Source organism: Mastigoproctus giganteus, chromosome 9 (assembly GCF_048544385.1).
Source record: "Mastigoproctus giganteus isolate SK-2022 chromosome 9, ASM4854438v1, whole genome shotgun sequence".
Lineage (NCBI taxonomy): Eukaryota > Metazoa > Arthropoda > Arachnida > Uropygi > Thelyphonidae > Mastigoproctus > Mastigoproctus giganteus.
Genome location: NC_143583.1, coordinates 127518344 through 127538739, shown reverse-complemented (window position 1 = coordinate 127538739; position 20396 = coordinate 127518344). Strand labels below are relative to the sequence as shown.

General features: G+C 37.4%; 1 protein-coding gene across 3 annotated transcripts in view; it reads left to right on the top strand.

Moving 5' to 3' along the window:
* Window positions 1-20396, top strand: part of LOC150080713 (rho guanine nucleotide exchange factor 17-like) — a 394606-nt gene that overhangs the window by 324081 nt on the left and 50129 nt on the right. For 2 of the 3 annotated variants that reach the window (XR_016547420.1, XM_090381790.1), the window contains exon 20: window positions 15160-15308. Coding sequence is in view for 2 of the 3 variants with exons in the window: in XM_090381790.1 (XP_090237916.1) it covers window positions 15160-15308 (149 nt within the window). In the remaining variant the exon portion in view is untranslated. Of the gene's footprint in view, window positions 1-15159; window positions 15309-20396 lie in introns of those variants that run through there. The other variant, XM_090381791.1, reaches the window with a different exon arrangement.

Genomic DNA, 20396 nt, shown 5'->3' with positions numbered 1-20396 from the left:
CAGAATGGTAATGTTTTCAGAAATTTTTATAAACTTTTTTTTTTGAGTTTTAATTTTAATTAAAATAGTATTTGTGAAAAAATTAACTGAGCAGTCTCCATTAATAAGCAGAAATGTGTCTGAAGCATTTTATATTTGTCTTAAATAATTTCATATTAAATTAATATTTAATGATGCCTTTGAAGAAACCATTTTCTTTGTGAGATTATCGATCTAGAAATTGAACTTGCAACCATTATTACATTGCAATAAATACATTTATTTGACAGCATAATGTTGCAGTATTATGCTGTAAAATAAATGTATTTGTTGTGTTATAATAGTTGTTGGTAAGTTTAATTTTTAGATAAATGGATATTGATATCCTATATGGCAGTATTATTAAATTTGCATATCAGTATCCTGACTTCAGCTATGATTCTTTAGATGAGCACTGTAGTTTAATTGTGACAAACAATTAAACTACTGTTATTTTTTTAACTCTAATTCTATTAATAATAATTGTATTCAGTGTGCTTCTGTAAAATGACACTAAAATGAATTTAGTAGTTTCATTAGTCTTTGGAATACTGTTTTTTATGATTTTTAGTAGCAAATGTAACTTTGGAACTAGGCATCACATAGTTTAGTATTTTGTTTTTAGCCTTTTTTTTTATTTTTAAGTTGTATGAATTGCAAATGTTCTCTTTGTGTGCTAATCAGCATATTCCATATTATCATTACTTACTTTTCTTTTCTTTTAATTTATTTATTATTTTTTTTCCCTTCTAATCTGATACATCATCCATCACCTTTGGGAAACTTTGCTTTTGGAAATATTGATAATAATCATTTGAAGATAGCCATTTAAAAAACAATAATTACTGGAGTAAGTTATCTCTGTGAGTTTGGGACTGATGCTTGGGGAAATTCAAAGAGCAGCTGGATAGTTATTTACCTGGGGAAAGAAACATGGGTAGTTCATTGTCTTTTTTTTTTTTTAGTTATTTGTTTTTTTGGCTGGTGCAGCAAAAGCCTGTGGCTTTCTTGTGCTATATGCTAATATTTATACTCTTTATGCATCAGAGATTTAGTTATTTGTCCTAAAAACACTTGGAGAAGTTCTTGGGACATAGTATTGGTTTCTGTGATCCCTTCGTACAAACTCTGGACATCCTTTTACTATTTGTAGATCTACCCTGTACTTGCTGTATTGAATAACTCTAAGGAAACAGATCATTAACACTCAAAACGTCATTGCCCTGCCTAAACTTATGTTGGATGGGCAAACTACTTATTCCTGATATCCATAACCTTCACCTTACCCAAAAATAATAGAAGGATTACAGATCACTAAACATCAATGGTTTGACTTGCCCACAGTCAAATCAAATCTGCCATAGGTTCTCAAAGAACACAATTTGATTTTTCAGTGAATCCAAACATCAGTGCTGAGATGATTTGTGAAGGTAAGGCCTATATTTCAAGTTTTAAACTTCCTAACTTGCTTTCACTGCCATGGAGCCTCTGTGCTCTAGAAACCTGGTTCAAGCCATTCCATATTTTGGATAGTATTGATTTCCTCTCTGGTACTTCTCTATACTTTTCTGGGGGGGAGGAGAAGATGCTAATATTTTATTTTATTTTATTTAGAAACACTTGTATCATGATATATTTGGCCATATATTTGCGAATTGTAATTAGTTATAGATTTCTGTACACTCTAAATTATACAATGTAGCATATATATTTATGGTTAATAAATATACATAGCATACAGATGCTGTCTAGAAGTAGATATAACTTCTCTTTACCTGAATAAATAATAAAAATATTTGTATTTATTTTATGACAATAAAAGATTTATACATTTTTAATTCAAATTTGCCAGATTCCCAGGAGAGAATAGGTGAGTAGCCAAAATGATGCACAAGGTCATGTGTCTTCTGGTACCTTACACATATTTTAGTGCAGTCATCTTTTATCATTACAGTGATGTCATCTACTTTTTTCCCTTTTGTGCTTGGTGAACCTATTTCTTTGAACTTCATTATGATCTACTTGGCATCATTTACAGATATCAGTTCTTTATCACAACTCTCAATCTCTTCTCTTAATACCAAAAGGTATTAAAAGATTTTTTTCACAAAATTCTCTTGGTAGAACAGATTCACCAGTAGTACATAATCTTTTAATGATATCTGTTATAAGAATTGTAGTATCACTCATAGGTAATAATGAAAGTCATGAGCACCTACTTTTCATGCTTGTTTATGATTTCTGCTTTTGTGTGATCGACCAAATATCTGCCTCTGGTAACACTTTTGAAAATAAATTTATTTTTCTTGTAGCGATCATTACTTTTCTTGTAGTAATAAATGTATTTTATTTGATCATTACCTTTGAAAATAAATTTTTTTTTCATGACTCTTTGACTAGATGAATTTTAATTACATCTTATACTTTGAGCTGGAGAGTTTATATGAATGCCTGGGTACACAGATTTTTTGTGAATGAATAAATTAATTAAATTCTGTTGGATTTGAATGCTGCTTTGTTGGTTACAAAGATTCTAAGTAGTGAGCTTCATGGGTTGATTCAATATTATTGTCCCATTTCAAAAAAAAAAAAAAAACCCATAAGTACCTACTTTTTGTACTGATACGTGATTGTCATTTGTGTGTACATCTGATAGCGACTTTTGGTAATAAATTTATTTTTCACAACCATTGTGTCCTTTTGACGTGTAAAATTGCTTACACTCATCAAAATTATAAGCTTGTTCTGCATTTTCACTGGGGTGTACATATAGCCAATTTATTTATATATAACTTAAAGACAATCAGTGACATGGATTCATTGCTTGAGATCATCTGTCATTGCTGGCAGCAATGGAAAGTAAACTTTCATATATCCATAAAGAAGGATATCGAGCATAGTGAGATAAAGGGATTGTACAAGCCCATTTTAAAGATCTGGGACTGTTTCATTAAGGAATGCTCTTTATTATGGAAATGTGGTGGCATACCACCTTTCTAGAGCAGAACATTTGATATGTTCTTTAGCAGCTGTAGAACCCACTATAACCATAAAATGTCAAGCTAGTTGTTACCAGTCATTATAGCTTGGCAACTGAGATTGGCATGTGCAGATATCAAATCATGTATGAATTTAATTGGTAGATTATTTATAGGGATATAAGTATTAAACCACTGGTAATATTAACATCCCTGCAAATAAACTATTGACAAAATCCAACATTCTGTGTCCTCTGTAGTTGCAAGGCAACCACAGGAGATATATAATGATAGTGTCACCACTTATCACTCATTTGAAGAGGCCAAAGTTCAAGTCCTGTTGTAGACTAGAGGAATTTCTAAAGGATTCTTAAGTTAGGTCTGTAGTTAGCCAATCTCAAGTGGAGTGAGTAAGGTTTCCAAATTGGCCTATGAATGTGCACTTTTATAGAAGATACAGTGGTGCAGTATAGCCCAAGTCACTGATGTGTTTAAACACCCAAACAACAAACACCTAATTCAAGTTACGGGGAGAAATGTTTAGATTGGACTGCAGGAAGTTTTATTTTAGCCAGCAAGTTATAAATTACTGGAATAAGTTGCCTACATGGGTGGTAGAGGCTGACAGTTTGGGGAAATGAAATTCAAAGGTCATCTGGATAGTACCTTCGGGTGAGGGAAGCGCATAGGATGATAGGTTTAATTTCCTTTTCTTTTTTTATCATTGTTTTATTCGGGTTTTTTTTTTTTTTTGGCTGGTGCAGCATAAGCCATAGGCTTTCTTGCACCATGTGGCCATTACTAATACTAATACCACAACTTGTGATTTAGGAACCATGCATGTGACTATTTAAGTTGCCAAGCTATATTTTCCTCAGCTATATAAAAAAAGATCATATGCTCTCTTTAATGAGAAGATTATACCAATTAATCCAAGGAATGATGAAAGTTTATCACACAAGCAAATCTATGGTAGGTCTAATCAAAAATTATGAATGCAAATCTTATATAACTGTCTTGTATATAACTATCTTATATAACTATCCTGTATACAATTATCTTATATAACTATCCTATGGGAATTACTTAGACATACTTAAAATGTATTCGGTCTTTTTCCAGACCTGCCTTCGGATAATGTATTCCAGCACAAACTTAAGTAATTTCACATATTAAAGTAATAGTAATAGAGGCAAATAATGCAAGAATATGAGCTTATGTAGCATCGGCAAAAAAAAAAATTTCACAACAACCATTCCCTCTAAAAGTTTGTCCAGTTCCTCCTTGAATTTATTTGAGCTATCAACTTCCACGACAGATGGAAGTTTATTCCAACAATTAACCACCCGCTGGCTAACGGCAAATTTCCGCACAACTATTCTACAGCTGTATTTCCTCAATTTGAATTTATGCCCCCTTAGGTTTGTAATCTGAGCAAGCGGAAGAATCCCATCAGAATTCAGCATGCTCAAACCATTCAAGGCCTTATACACCTCAATCAGATCACCTCATAGGTGCCTAGTCTCCAGCTGCTGCAATTTGCAGAACTTAAGCCTCTCATTCTCTTGGTAAGAGGACCCCTTTGTTCCCCTCACCAATCTTGTTACCCTTCTTTGTACATGCTCAAGCAAATCTACATCCTTCCTAAAATGAGGCCTCCAGACCTGTACGCAGTACTCAAGGCATGGCCTGACCATTGCCTTATATAAAGGTATAATCATCTCCTTTTCACTGCTAGCAAAATTCCTGTATATCATTGACCTGCTCTGGCAGCCTGTCTGCATTTCTCAGAAAACGTCATATCTGACTGCACAATTACTCCCAGGTCTTTTTCATTTTCTATCTACCACCCTAAGTGTAGTACCACACAGTTGGTACGTTCTTCTGGGGTTACTTCTATCCATATGCAGTACTTTGCATTTGTCAATGTTAAACTTCAGTTGCCATTTCTCAGCCCATCTGCCCAAATTTCTAGATCCTGTTGCAGTAGCACACCCATTAACAACCCTGCCAACCTTTGTATCATCTGCAAACTTTGACACTAAGCCTGATATACCTTCATCAATATCATTGATAAATATACAAAACAACAGTGGGCCCAACACTGAACTCTGTGGGACTCCACTAATAACGTTAGTCCATGAAGAGCAGCATCCATTGATTACCACTCTGTCTTCTCCCACTCAACCACCCTTTTATCCATTGTAGCAACTTGCCCTTAATGCCATACTGCTCCAATTTGTACAGTAGCCTTCCATGTGCAACAGTGTCAAAAGCTTTCCTGAAATCCAAGTATATGATATCAAAATTATTTTTTGCATCCACATCATAGTATCCAACGTTTGGTCTGAATTATTGCTGCAGTCTTGTCTAGATGATCCTCCAATGCATCTTTAACCAGTGACTCCATTATTTTACCCAGAACAGAAGTTAAACTAACTGGTCTGTAATTACTCGTGTTAACCTTAGATCCCCCCTTTGTGAATTGGGGACCCTGAGTGTCAAGCGATAGAGACCTAGCGATTTTTTTGTGCCATATATAGAGAGTGCTCTTACTCAGCGAATAAGTTATATTTATTTTAGTGTCTTTTCTTCCTGCTTTACTCAAGTGATTCTTTACTTAAAACTTTCAAGTAAGAATGCAGAAAGGAAATTTACATTTCTTTTCTTATACATATATATTTATTTAACCCGTACTAACCCAACTAACTTCAACTGCTTGGTCACTGGTGGCACAGCTCCTGCCTCCATGTGGCGGGGCCGGTAACCTGGGAGAAGAAAGTTACTCTCCCGGGGCTAAAAGGAGCAAAGATGGACTGAAATAATTTCTCCTTTAGAGCCATCAAGCTCAGAAATGTCCAATGAAAATGACTCAAACCAACCTAAAAGACTTCGAATAGAAGTAGTGTCATAACCTCCCTAACTTTCTGGTGATACACTCTCTGTCTACTCAGCCTATGGGCAAGCTATCACCATTTATGATCCAAAAAATATTTAGAAACAATTGTAGGATCACCAAAAATGGTGAAGAGACTACAATCAGGAGACCTGGTTGAAACAGCCACTGCCAAACATTCTGAGTGGCTATTAAAGACAAAAACATTTGGTGGGTTGCCAGCATCTGTTATTCCCCACAATACTTTAAATTCATCAAAAGGCATCATCATAGAGTGGGACTTGCTTTCAGTGTCTGAGGAGGAGTTAGTCCACGAACTTAGTAATCAGAAGGTAATCAGTGCGAAGTGCATAACGATTAAAAAAGATGGAAATCTTGTACCAACTCGATCCATCATTTTAACCTTCAGCACTCCTGATTTGCCATCCACTGTAAAAGCTGGCTATTTAAACTGCTGGATTTGGCCGTACATCTCGAATCCTCTTCGCTGTTTTAAATGCCAGAAATATGACCATTCTCAGTGGGCATATGCAGAGGTGATGCCATTTGTCCTATATGTGGCTCTAAAGACCATACACAAGCAGATTGCTCATCCTCAACCCCCGTGTATCCCAACTGCAAAGGAAGTCATCCTGCGTTTTCTAAATTATGCGATATATGGAAAACTGGAAAAAAAATTCAGAGATACAAAATAGAACATAAAGTAATATATCCCGAAGCACACAGACAGATTATGTCAACCATGCCCAGTCAATTTTATGTGTCTTGCACCCGAAGCTATATTTCAACTGCAGCTCAAACAGACGTGTCAATACCACCAAACACCTCTTTGGAAAATTGGGTTAAAGAAACCTTATCAGCCTCCAGAAAAGATACTCCTAAACCTAATACCAGTGAAGCCACAAACACCCCAATTAGTATCCCAACTGATACTCCAACAGTCTCGCAGGACACTGAAAGAATGAAAACTACTAAAGATTGTAAGAAAGCCGAACCTCAAACAAACAGTATGGAAGCGGATGTACACCCCGGATTGTGAGGAACCCATCCTAGAATTGCATGCCAATGACACTATGGATACTGGTTGCCCCACATTCCCAAAAAAAGACCGGAAAAAATGTCCCACATCCAAAAAACAGCCAGATGAATCATCCTCAAATAAACCTAAATAATGCATAACATCATACAGTGGAATTGCAGAGGACTAAGCAGCCATTCTGATGACTTAAAAGATTTAATAGCTCAATTCAACCCCATGCCTACAGGAAACATTCTTGTCACCCCAAAATTCTCCAATTATATAATGTATAGATGAGATAGAAACTCAGAGTCTCCTGCATGTGGAGGAGTAGGCATTCTGGTTAATTCTAACTTGCCATCCAAGCCGATCCAGTTAATAACAAATCTTGAAGCTGTGGCTACTCGTATTGCAGTTGGTACATCAGTTACTCTTGTTACCATTTAGATTCCACCATCTCTACCTCTTCACCATTCAGAACTTGATAATCTCATTACACAACTCCAATTTGTTTTTTCGGTGACTTTAATGGACACCATCCATTGTGGGGGTCCACTACAATGGACAGAAGAGGCAAATTAATTGAAGAATTTATGAATAATAGTGATCTTAATTTACTAAGCACTGGATCTCCTACTTACATCCACCTACCTACAGGATCTACTTCTGCAGTTGACTTGTCAATTTGCTCTCCATCCATCTTCCCAATCCTGATATGGTCGGTAATATATGATCCCTTTAACAGTGACCACTTTCCAATTATTTGCTGGGCGCCTTCATAGCCAGGTGGGAAGGAGCAGCAGTGCATAGCATATGCTTCTTGATTAGACTGGGGTTCGAGCCCATCACCACCAAATACGGAGGATGCGGAAAGGTCAGGGAATGACCACCGCATATTCCCGGAGCAGTATGGCCTTAGTTGCTAATGCTCCTAAAAAACCAAATAACAAACAAACATAACAATTATTTGCTCAATACAAACAGCAGTAACTCAAAATCCTAACCAACTATCCAATTTGAAGTTTAGTAAGGCGAACTGGGATGGCTATTCTGCCAAAATGCTCTTAGACAGAATTTATGTCCAATAGAAACATATTGGTGATGTAACTACTTACATTACCAATCAGATCCTGACTGCTGCAAATGCTTTCATTCGAAAATCCAAGACATTTCGTGCTCACCGAAATCACTGGTGGAATGCAGAGTGCTCTATTGCCAAACAAGATAAAAACCGTGCATGGAATGATTTTCAGAAGTGTCCTACTACCACTAACTTAATTGCTCATAAAAGGCTTAAAGCAAAAGCAAGGCAAATTAGAAGGAAAGCAAAACAAGAGTCATGGATTTCTTTTTCATCAACCATCACAAAAGACACTGACACACGGATCATCTGGAGAAGGATACAGGCGCTAAATGGCAAATTTGTTTGGCCACCCCCTCTCCTATACTAAAGGAAAAGACATGTCTATGCCTGAAGAAGTTGCCAATGCGTTAGCAGCATCTTTTGCCACCATCTCTGCTACTGTTTCCTATGCATCCTCCTTCCAGAGCATTAAAGATCGTGCAGAACGGTATAAAATTAACTTCTCAACGCACTGCTCCTTTCCGTACAATCAACCCTTTACATTAATAGAACTGAAAGAATCATTAAATAGATCTCACAACAGTGCTTCAAGGCCACATGGTGTTCATTACATTATGCTAAAGCATTTACATGAAGAGGACTTGTGTACCCTGTTGATTTTCTACAATCGGATCTTCTCTGAAAATGTCTATCCTTCTTCCTGGTGCCATTTGTTCATTATCGCCATACCAAAACCAGACAAAGATCCTACTCTGGTTCAAAATTATAGGCTAATATCTCTTACGAGCTGCGTAGGAAAAATTTTCGAAATGATGATTCATACAAGACTCGCATCCTGGGGTCACAAAATCTCCTTCCAGACCATCAATATGGATTTCGGAAGAACAGGTCAATGCTAGATGTGCTTATCAAAGCTGAATCTCATCTTTGCAATGCCTTTGTCATGAGACATCTAGTCACAGTCAACTTAGATCTTGAAAAGGCATTCGACACGACTTGGCGACATGGTATTATAATGGATCTTTACTATCTAGGTCTAAGGGGACATGTGCCTGAATTAATTCAAAATTTCTTGTGACTACAGTATTTTCAGGTCCGATATAAAAACGCACTCTCTACATCTCACATTCAAGAAGAAGGCGTACCACAGGGTTCAATACTTAGTTCAACACTATTCGCAATTCGAGTTTGCAATATGACACGGAAAACCATTGAAACTTATATGTATGTAGACGATCTTACCATTTCCTGTCAGTCCAAAAGTATGAACACCATTGAACGGCAGCTCCAACTAGCCATAAACAAAATAGAATCCTGGACTTCATGGAATGGTTATTGACTGTCAGAAAATAAATGCACTTCCACTCACTTCTGCAAATTACGTGCTCTCCATCTTGACCCTGAACTAGAAATAAACAAAATTCCAATCCCACTTGTTAATACCGTTAGATTTCTTGGACTGATATTGGACAGCAAGCTAAACTTCCAGGCTCACGTCACTCATTTAAGAACTACTTGTCTAAAGCATATGAATATACTTTGATCAGTCTCGTCCATGTCATGGGGAGCTGATCGGTATACCTTACTACACCTGTACAAGTCCCTAATCCGTTCACGCTTAGATTACGGTTCTTCAGTACAGTAATACCCCGACTTACGCTACCCCGACTTACGCGAACTCGGAGTTACGCGGTTCTTGATTTTTTTTCGTTTGGCAACGCTGCCGCCCACTATCTTCAAGGTCGTTTTTCATATGTTATCAATATACGGTGCGACGGCGGAGAATGAGAGCGAAAGATGAACAAAATTCAACTTTGTTGCTTCAGTGAAGGGGAAACACATTTCACCATAATAACGTAAAAACCAACACAATTCCAGCTATCGGTATAATCGCAAATGCAATTAGATCGAGTTTACTACCAGTTTATAACAGATTTCACTAGCAGAAACGCAACTGGATTTTTATTGTTTTATGGTAGTAACCCCTAGAAATGTGAGGTGTTAATAGTGTATCTCTGCCTTTATGGTGTTGTTTATTCAGTTGCTACATGCGCGCAGCTTTGTTTATGCGTATCAAGCGTGCCTCCTCGTTTTGTAATTGTGCTTTATTCCCTAAAAATGAGTAAAATACTTAATTAAAAGGTGTGAAAAGGAAGCGTCCTGGTGAAGACACTGCAGATTCAGAGAGAAAAAGAAAAGCAATTATCGATAAACAGAGGCGGACTGGGTCAAAAATTCTTACCCGGGAAAATTTATAGTGGCCTCATACTATGGTTTATGGCCAAAATCACACTGGCCCACCGGGGTTTCCCCGGTAAGGCTTATGGCCAGTCCACCTCTGTCGATAGAGAAAAAATATGAAATTGTGAAACGCTTTGAGCGAAATGAAAGACCATGTGATATTGCACGTGCTACAGGCCTAAATGAAGCAACGGCGAAAAGCACATGACAATTGCAAACTTGACAGGTTGAAAATTGAAAAGGGCTCAATTGTAAAGGGCTTAAAAATTTTAGAAAACATAGACTCCAACGAAGAACGCGTTATAGCTACAAAGCAAGGAATAAAAAAAATTATTAGCTTGCTACGAAGAAATTCTGCGTGAAAAAGAACGCGCTGTGTCGTCAGACAAATTTGTTAGATTTTATGAAGCCATCGACATCGAAATAACTTTTTTACGTAAGTCATTTGTTTTTTTTTAATACATATTTTGTATTAATATGTATAAAGAACTGCAATTTTATTAATATTTTTCTTCTAAACTAGTGTTTTTGTTAGTCCTTGGTCCCAATTAAGCAAAATTTATATGTATTTATATGCAAAGTTGTACCCCGACTTACGCAAATTCGACTTACGCGATTTTCGTCGGACCCACCTATCGCGTAACTTCGGGGTATTACTGTATATGACTCTGCTAGGGTTAGCACATTAGAACGGCTGAACTTCATACAGCACGGTGCTTTGAGGACAGCCCTAGGAGCTTTCAGGACTTCTCCGATCCAAAGTCTTTATATTGAAGCACATGATCCCCCATTACACCTGCATAGGAAAACACTGCTGCTCCACTATGCTGCCAAGATCCAGAGTCTACCATCATACCCCAGTTGGGAGTATCTCTATAACACTCGGTGGGAATCGTTCTATGAGAGCAAGCCAAATGAAAATAGACCTGCTTCACTCAGGATTAAAGGGCTTGTTCAGAGTTGGAATGTCAATTTAAATGAAATTTTTCAGGACACAACTGCACCTGTTCCACCTTGGTCTTATGTGTCTGTCTCTTACCATTCCTACCATTTTGTCAGTTACTCTCAGTTCATGCTACTATGAACAACCATGCCTATAAAATTTATACAAATGGTTTGAAAACTGACAGAATGGTAGGTGCTGCTGCTGCTGCAGTTTTTCCTTAATGTCTGATTTCAACCACACTATCGCTAGCTTGCAGCATCTTCATAGCTGAATTATATGCCATTAAGTTAGCGCTTAGTAAGATTGTTGAGATTTCCATCTCACCTGCCATAATTTACATCACCTTCCTCAGTGCTGTCTCGGCCATAAAGAAGTTCTCATATTCTCATCCTATCTTGAAACAGTTCAATCCCAGCTATTTTGCTGCAGTGTATCCAATTAGTTGATCAGTTTCTGCTGGATTCCTGGTCATTCTGGCATTCCTGGAAATGAAAGTGCTCACATTGCCGCTAAACATCCTTAAAGTGCTCTCTTACAATATCCCCGGGTTCCTTGCACTGACTATAAGTCTTTCATTCATAAATCGTGCTACAGTAAATGGTCATAGATCTGGAAAGGTAACATCAACAATAAACTTTACCAGATAAAAGAAGATCCAAAGCTGTGGCTCTCTAGCTTCCAATGAAACAGACGAGAAGAAGTGGTATTGGCAAGGCTCAGAATTGGACACACACTCACCATACCCATCTCTTCCTGGTACTGGGAAGTACCAGGAAGAGATGGGTATGGTGAGTACCCACCTGTCAGATGCAACTTATGGTTCGTCATTTTCTGGTTGAGTGTTCCTTGTATTCAACCATTCGATCAAACACTTTCCGGTCACTCTTAACATTGAACATCTCATCTAATTTATCTCATATATTAGGAAATGAAACAGATATACAAGAACTATTCATGTATTTAAAACATATTGGCCTGTACAGGAGCATATAATTTAACATCTCTAACCTAACGATATGTTGCCTGTAAATAAACTGTGAACAGATACAATTTGGCCTCAGTAGCCCTTGTGTCATTAATCCCAATAACAACAATTGTGAATTGGGGATGAATTTGCACATCTCCAATCCGTGTGGACATCTTCTGAGACCAAGGATGCCCTCATAATTATGGCTAAGAGTTTACTTAGTTCCTTTGCCGCCTCCTTTAATATAACTGGATAGATCCCATCCACCCCAGGTGCCTTTCTTATGTTTAACTTCAACAATTTCTGCTCCACTTTGCTCTCAGTAATTACAAAATCATTAAGTACCCTGTTACAGTTTGATAAACTTTTGGCATTTTCCTCCCTTAACTCCTAATGTGTGAATGTAGATGCAAAATACTCATTCTGTTTGTTAGCTATCTGAGCAGGATCATCAACAGTCGAACCATTGATATCAAGTGGATCAATCTGATTCATCCCCTTCGTTTTAGAGTTTATATAAGTAAAGAAGTCCTTGCTATTTTTCTTAGCATCATTTGCCAAAGATTTCTTGTAATCTGCCTTTGCTTGCCTAATCTTCTTTGTGACTTGATTATAGACTAGCTTATATCTGCCATAGGCTTCTGTGTCACCTGATAATTTATATCCATCCCATGTGTTTTTCTTCTCTGTCACGAGTTTCATTAGTTCATTTGACAACCATTTAGGCCTAAACCTTGAACAATATTTCTTAATCGGTATGAAAAGCCTAGTAGCTTCCATGATTAATTCTTTGAATGCTTCCCACTTAGAATTTGCTGTTGGTAACATCATCAGTTGGTTCCACTGTACAGAATTTAAAAACTGTCTGAGACCACTGTAGTCACTTTTACAGAAACAAAAACCCTTCCCTTTACCCCTGATGGTAATTATATTATTATTATTAGCTATATGGTGCAAGGAAGCCTGAGGTTTATGCTGCACCAGCCAAAAATTCCCGAGTTACCCTGAGAGAGAGAGAGAGAGAGAGAGAGAGAGAGAGAAGGAAATCACCAAGAAAGAGAAGAATGATGATATCCAGCCAGCTCAGGACCCTGGGTGTGCCAAGCCCATACTCACCAGATGTGAGCCCTTGGGGTTCTTTAAGTAAATCCCACATCAGTACACTGTGATCACTGCCACCTAGTGGTTCCTTTATCTGCAAATTCTTAATACATGAATAATCACTGCTGATAACCAAATCAAGAGTATTACCCTTTCTGGTTGCCTTTCGAACATGCTGCTGCAGAAAACAATTATCCAATAGCAAACAACAAGAATATTCTTTAAAACATGTATAATTATTTGTGTTTGTATTACAATGTGTTAAGTTGAAAATGTGCATGGAAAAAAGGCCCAAAAAAGTCTTGTGTGCAAGTATGTATGACATTTTGGGTATTTTACTTCTTTTTTATTTTTTTAATGTAGGATGAACTTTCACTCACTTTGCTTCACTTTTATTTTAAATACCTACCTATTATGTTGGCATCATTCCAACGGCATATCAAGATTACTTTTTGTAAAATTCTCAAAACTCATATCACTAATTTTCTGTTCTGTCAACTGTAAGAATGTAAAATGCCTTTTGTGTAGAGATGCCATCTTTGAAGTACATTGATTAAAATGCTGCACCTGGTGACTATGGTAACTTCTGTTTTGTTGTGTTTTGTGTATAGCATTTTTTATGCCTCAGTTTTTTAGAACTATAGTTAGTTTTTAGCACAAAATGTGACAGTATAATTGCTTCACCATTCATCAGCATTTAGGAATATGTGTGTGCAGTTCTCATCATAGATTTGGAGATTTTTATAAAATCTTTTTCAGCAGAGACTGTAGTTAGCTGAACTCAGATGAAAGTATAGATTTTTTACCATGGACCTATGTTTAATATTTAGTAAAGGCCAGAAAATGTAAGGAAGCTAGGCTTTTGTTGCAGTCAGCCAAAAAAATGAATTTTCTATATAACCTGTATCCTCTCTTAACACTCTTGCTACTGCCAGAAAGTACTGATCCATTTGGCTGTTAAATCTCTGCAGTCTGTCAACATGAACCACCCAGGGAGACAGTTTATATTCTTTCCAGCAGTCTTCAGCACGCTGACTGAGTGTAAACTTCCTGAGATCCAGTCTGTTAGTTTTCTCCAATAGTGTATAATTATGCCCCCCAGTCTTTTTTTCATTTCAATAAGAAAATTTTACCATCATTCAGTTTGCTTTGCTCCACCCACCCACCTCCAGTGCCTTGTGTACCTCAATAAGATCGCTCCGAGATGCCTTATTTCCAGCTCAATCCACACTTAAGTATTCTCTCCACAGATAGATACCCCTTTGCTGTACTCGCCCAATGAGTTACCTGTTTTTGGACCCTTTCATTTATCTGCAGTGGGGCTTATATTATTCTTTGTTAAATAAATAAAAGTGAAAAAATATTCTTTCCAGATGGGGGGAAAACTTTCAAATTCCCATTCCCTCCCCAAGACCATGTGTGTTTGTGTACCTAGTTTTTTCATAATTGTTTTTGAAATTGAAAGCACCATTTTGAATCAGCCATTGCATTGATTTGTAATTATATGCTGCTGCTGATCATCACTTAATTTATTTTTTTTTTTCATAGATACACAAGTTTAACACTTATACCACAGATGAATGGGGATTTTTATCCCTTCTCCCCCATCACTCACTTTTCAAACTTTGGCCATTAATTTGGGTAATAAGCAGTGTGCATTGTTTTATAACAATATATCATATACCCCAATATATGGAGTCCATTAAAAGAAACAAACCCATGGACATCAGTCAATACCCTAATTCTACTGCATATACAGAAATTGGATACAAATAAATTACTGTATTTGCTGCTTCTCAGCATAATTTATGTGAATTTAGAGTTGGATACATTTATAAAATTCCAATATATATATATATATATACTGTATATATATATATAATTGAATAAAATTTTTACTTGTATTTTAGGTGGTGGCTGGGATATTAATAATCCTCAGAGGATCCAAGCAGGAAATGTAACAACACCATATACAAGAATGATTTCTACAGCATCAAAGCTATGGTGTGGATGTCAAAATTCTGTAATTGTACTTAATCCAATTTCATTAGAAATAGAGGTGTGTCTTTAGAAAATTCAGAATAAATTTAATATGTATAAAAATATTTTAATATTATATTTATATTTGATTATAGTGGCTGTGCTCTATTAATTCATGTAAATTCCATGATAAGGTTTTAGACCTAATTTCTTGATATCATATTTAATATCTTGAATGGTTTGAGCAAGCTCAGTGCTGATAGGATTCTTCCTCTTGCCCAGATTAATCTCCTGAGGGGACATAAATTGAAATTGAGGAAAGACAGTTGTAGAATAGATGTCCAGAAATTTGCCTTTAGCCAGCAGGTAGTTGATTGCTGGAACAAACTTCCATTTCTCGTTGTGGAAGTTGACAGCTTAAATTCAATAAATTCAAGAACTAAACAAACATTTGGAGTGATTGGATGGATGAAATGGGAAGGGTGTTTTTTTTTTTTTGGCTGATGCTGTATAAGCTTGCTTTCTTGCATCAAATGCCTCTGCTAATGCTAATATTATTTCATTAAAACTTACACTGGTCCAAAATACCCATTGTGGGTTAAAACTTAGATTGTTCCAAAATACCTACCATGTGCTTCTCATCATTACTAAGCTTTTATGTTAAGAAGAATGCCACCTGTAGGCAATTTACATTTGGCAGATTCTTTGATATCTATCCAGAATTCAGCAAGTTAAGAAACTGTTAAAACATTACTGTGTAAAAATGTACTTTTTTAAAAAAGGAAGACTAATTATAATTTTCTCAGCTCCATTTTCATAATAAGTCTGATTACTTCATTATGAGTCTCATTGAAACCAGAGCTCCCCTTCAAATTGTGTAGAAGTTTTAATGTAATTTGTTAAATTAAATTCTAAAATATAAAAGAATTATGTTAACTGATTTTTGTTAAGCACTGAACCCTGAGGGACTCCTCTAATAACATTAGGCTAAGAAGAGCAGTGCCATTGATAACAACTTTATAATGCTTGTAATGAAGAATATGGAAACTATTTATAAAGGATATTAATGAAGGATATGGAAACTACTGTGACCTGTATATATGTTTGTTGTTTAGTTGAATTATATAGTATGTGAAAAATTTTAAGAACTGGCTGATGTGACCAACTTTGCCTCCATTTCATTTAAAACTTTCTGAGCTACTCAATGGAAGTATTTGTTGAGACATTTAGCATTACTAGAGGCATATGATGCAAGAAAGCAAGCTTAAGCAGCATCAGCCAAAAAAAAAAAAAAAATTTCTACTTCACTCCTCCGTTCATTCGAAATACCTGTCCAGCTGAGCCTTAAATTTATTTAGGCTATCAACATCCACCACAAGGGATGGAAGTCTGTCCCACTAACAAACTACCCACTGGCTAAAGCCAAATTTCCACACATCTATCCTACATCTGTCTTTCCTCAATTTGAATGTATGCCCTCTCCGGTGATTATTCTGAGCAAGAGGAAGAATCCCATCGGCATTGGGCATGCTCAAACCATTCAAGGCTTTATACACCTCTATCAGATCACCTCACTGGTGCCTGGTCTCCAGACACTGTAATTTGCAAAACTTAAACCTTTCTTCATAAGAGCAACCCTTTGTTCCATTCACTAATCTTGTTGCCCTTCTCTGTACTTGTTCCAGCAGCTCTACATCCTTCTTGACATGAGGCCTCCAGACCTGTATACAGTATAGCAGTGTGGCCTGACAATTGCCTTATACAAGAGAATAATCACCTCCTTATACCTGCTAGAAAAATTCCTGTATATTATTGACAAGACACCATGAGCTACTCTTGCAGACCGTCTGCACTGCTCAGAGAACTTCATATCTGCCTGCACAATTACCCCCAGGTCCTTTTCATTCTCTACCACTGTCAGTGTAGTACCACAGAGTTGATACATTGCTCTGGGGTTGCTGTTTCCCATATGTAGTACTTTACATTTGTCGATGTTAAACTTCATTTGCCATCTGTTAGCCCATCTGCTCAACCTTTCCAGATCTTGTTGCAGCAGCATAGTGTCAGTAGTGTCCTTAACAATCCTGCCAACCTTTGTATCGTCTGCAAACTTGGACATTAAGCTTGATGTACGATCATCAATATTATTTATAAATACAGAAAACAATAATGGACCCAACACTGAACCCTGAGGGACTCGACTAATAACATTAGTTCACGATGAGCAGTATCCATTGATTACCAGTCTCTGTCTTCTCCCCCTCAACCTCCCCTTTATCCATAGCAACAATTTGCCTCCAATGCCACACTGCTCCAATTTGTGCAGCAGTCTTCCATGTGCAACAGTATCAAAAGCCTTTCTAAGATCCAAGTATATAATATCAAAGTTATTCCCTGCATCCAGTTCTTTTGTGACTGCATCATAGTATCCAATCAAATTGGTCACGCAGGAATTCCCCTTAACAAAACCATGCTGTGTCCGAGCTATAGCTGAAGTCTTGTCTAAATGATCCTGCAGTGCTTCTTTAACTAGTGCCTCCATTAATTTTCCTGGAACCGAAGTTAAACTCACAGGTCTATAATTATTTGTGTCAGCCTTTGATCCTCCTTTGTGAATTGGAGTCACATTTGCACATCTCCAGTCTATGGGTACTGGAGTCCAAGGAAGTTCTCTAATTATGGCTAAGGGTTTGCTTATTTCCTTTGCTGCCTCCTTTAATATAACTGGATAGATCCCATCCACCCATGTCATGGCAGGTCATGGGGTTTTGTCAATGATATATAGGAATTTTGCTAGCAGGGAAAAGGAGGTGATTATCCCTCTGTATAAGGCAATGGTGAGGCCACGCCTTGTGTACTACGTACAGGTCTGGAGGCCTCATTTTAGGAAGGATGTAGATTTACTTGAGCGTGTACAGAGAAGGGGCAACAAGATTGGTGAGGGGAATGAAGGGATCCTCTTACCAAGAGAGGCTTTAAGTTCTGCAAATTGCAGTGGCTGGAGACTAGGCACCTGCGCGGTGATCTGATTGAGGTGTATAAGGCCTTGAATGGGTTGAGCACGCTGAATTCTGATGGGATCCTTCCACTTTTTCAGATTACAAACCTAAGGGGGCATAAATTCAAATTAAGAAAAGACAGATGTAGATTAGATGTACGGAAATTTGCCTTTAGCCAGCAGGTGGTTAATTGCTGGAACAAACTTCCATCTGCCGTTGTGGAAGTTGATAGGTTGAATAAATTGAAGGAGGAACTGGACAGGCTTTTGGAGGGAATGGTGTATTTTTTTACTTTTTTTTTGGCTGATGCTGCATAAGCTCATTCACTTGCTTTTTTGCATCAAATGCCACTGCTACTACTACTACTACCCCAGGTGCCTTTCTTGTGTTTATCTTCAACAATTTCTCCTCTGCTTTACTCTCAGTTATTACAAGATCATCTAGCTTACTGCCAGAGTTGAATACACCTCTGGCATTCCCCTTGCTGAATAACTCCTCGTGTGAATGTCGATGCAAAATATTCATTTAGTTTGTTAGCTACCTGAGCAGGATCATCAACAGTTGAACCATCGATATCAAGTGGACCAATCTGATTCATTCCCTTCCTTCTAGAGTTTACATAAGTAAAGAATTCTTTGCTGTTTTTCTTTGCATCCCTTGCCAAAAATTTCTCATAATCTGCCTTCGCCTGCCTAACCTCCTTTGTAACTTGGTTACAGATCAAATTATATCTATGATAGGCTTCTGTGTCATGTGTTAATTTATATGTATCCTATGCATTTTTCTTCTCTGCCATATGTCTCATTAGTTCATCTGACATCCATTTAGGCCTAAACCTTGAACAATATTTCTTAGTTGGTATGTAAAGCATAGTAGCTTCCAAGATAAGTTCTTTGAATGCTTCCCATTTTGAATTTGCTGTTGGTAACTTCATCAGTTGGTCCCACTGTATAGAATTTAAATACTGTCTCAGACCATCGTAGTCACCTTTATGAAAGCAATAACCCTTCCCTTTACCCCTGATGGTAGTTACCTCTTTGAGTAAATCCCACTTCAGCACACTGTGATCACTGCCACCTAGTGGTTCATTTATCTGCAGATTCTTAATGCATGAAGAATCACTACTGATAATCAAATCACGATTATTACTCCCTCTAATTGCCTCCCGAACATGCTGTAGTAGAAAACAATCATCCAATAAATCCACAAAAGCCTTGCTAGTGTGTGAGTAACCAACCCACAAATTCCAGTCAATATCTGGGAAATTAAAATCCCCCATTATAAGACTCTGATTTACTGGTCCACTCTATTTCCCTGTACAGTTTCTTATTATACTCATCAGAGTCATTAGGCCTATAGCACACTCCTACTCTCAATTTTGATCTCACAATGCTTATGTCACACCAAACTGACTCGACACTGCACTGTCCAATAATGTCGACTGGCTTCACTTCCTTGGATTTTATGTGTTTCTTAACTAATAGCATAACCCCTCCTCCCTTCCTATCCTGTCCATCCTTCCTGTAGACGTTGTGCTCCCCAAATTCCAGTTCTGCATTCCTTGTATATCTGTGTGACACCCCGTCTCTGATATCCCAACAATATCCGCCTTTGATGCTTTGAACAATACCTCAAATTCATCAAATTTATTTACCAAACTCCTAGCATTGGTGTACACGCAAGTATACATGCATCTGTTCCTATTCTTAGCTACTCTAACACAACCCATATGTTTACTTGTACCGCAATGACTCCCAGCAGTCTCTGAAATATCCTGCATCTTGTTTTCCAGGCTTCTGCTCATTCCAATAGAAGCAGTGCAAGAATCACTTTCACCTCTGCCAGTGGCTACTATTAATCTATTAGTCCTTGTATCCCCCCCAAGCTAGCAGTTTTCTAACCCACCTAACACTGCCTCGATAGCATCAGCAAATATTCTTGCACCCTTTCTATTTAAGTGTATCCCATCCCTGTAGAAGCAGTCTCTCCTGTTTACAAGTACAGACCAGGCTGAAAAAAAATTCTACCCCTTGAGCCTTGCACAATCTTTCCAGGGCCAAATTGATCGACAAGGCTGTCATCATATACTCCCTCCTATCGTGTCTGGGCAGAATTGCAGACACTTTCAAATTCAACCCTAATTCATGGCTTTTTTTCAACAGTGACCT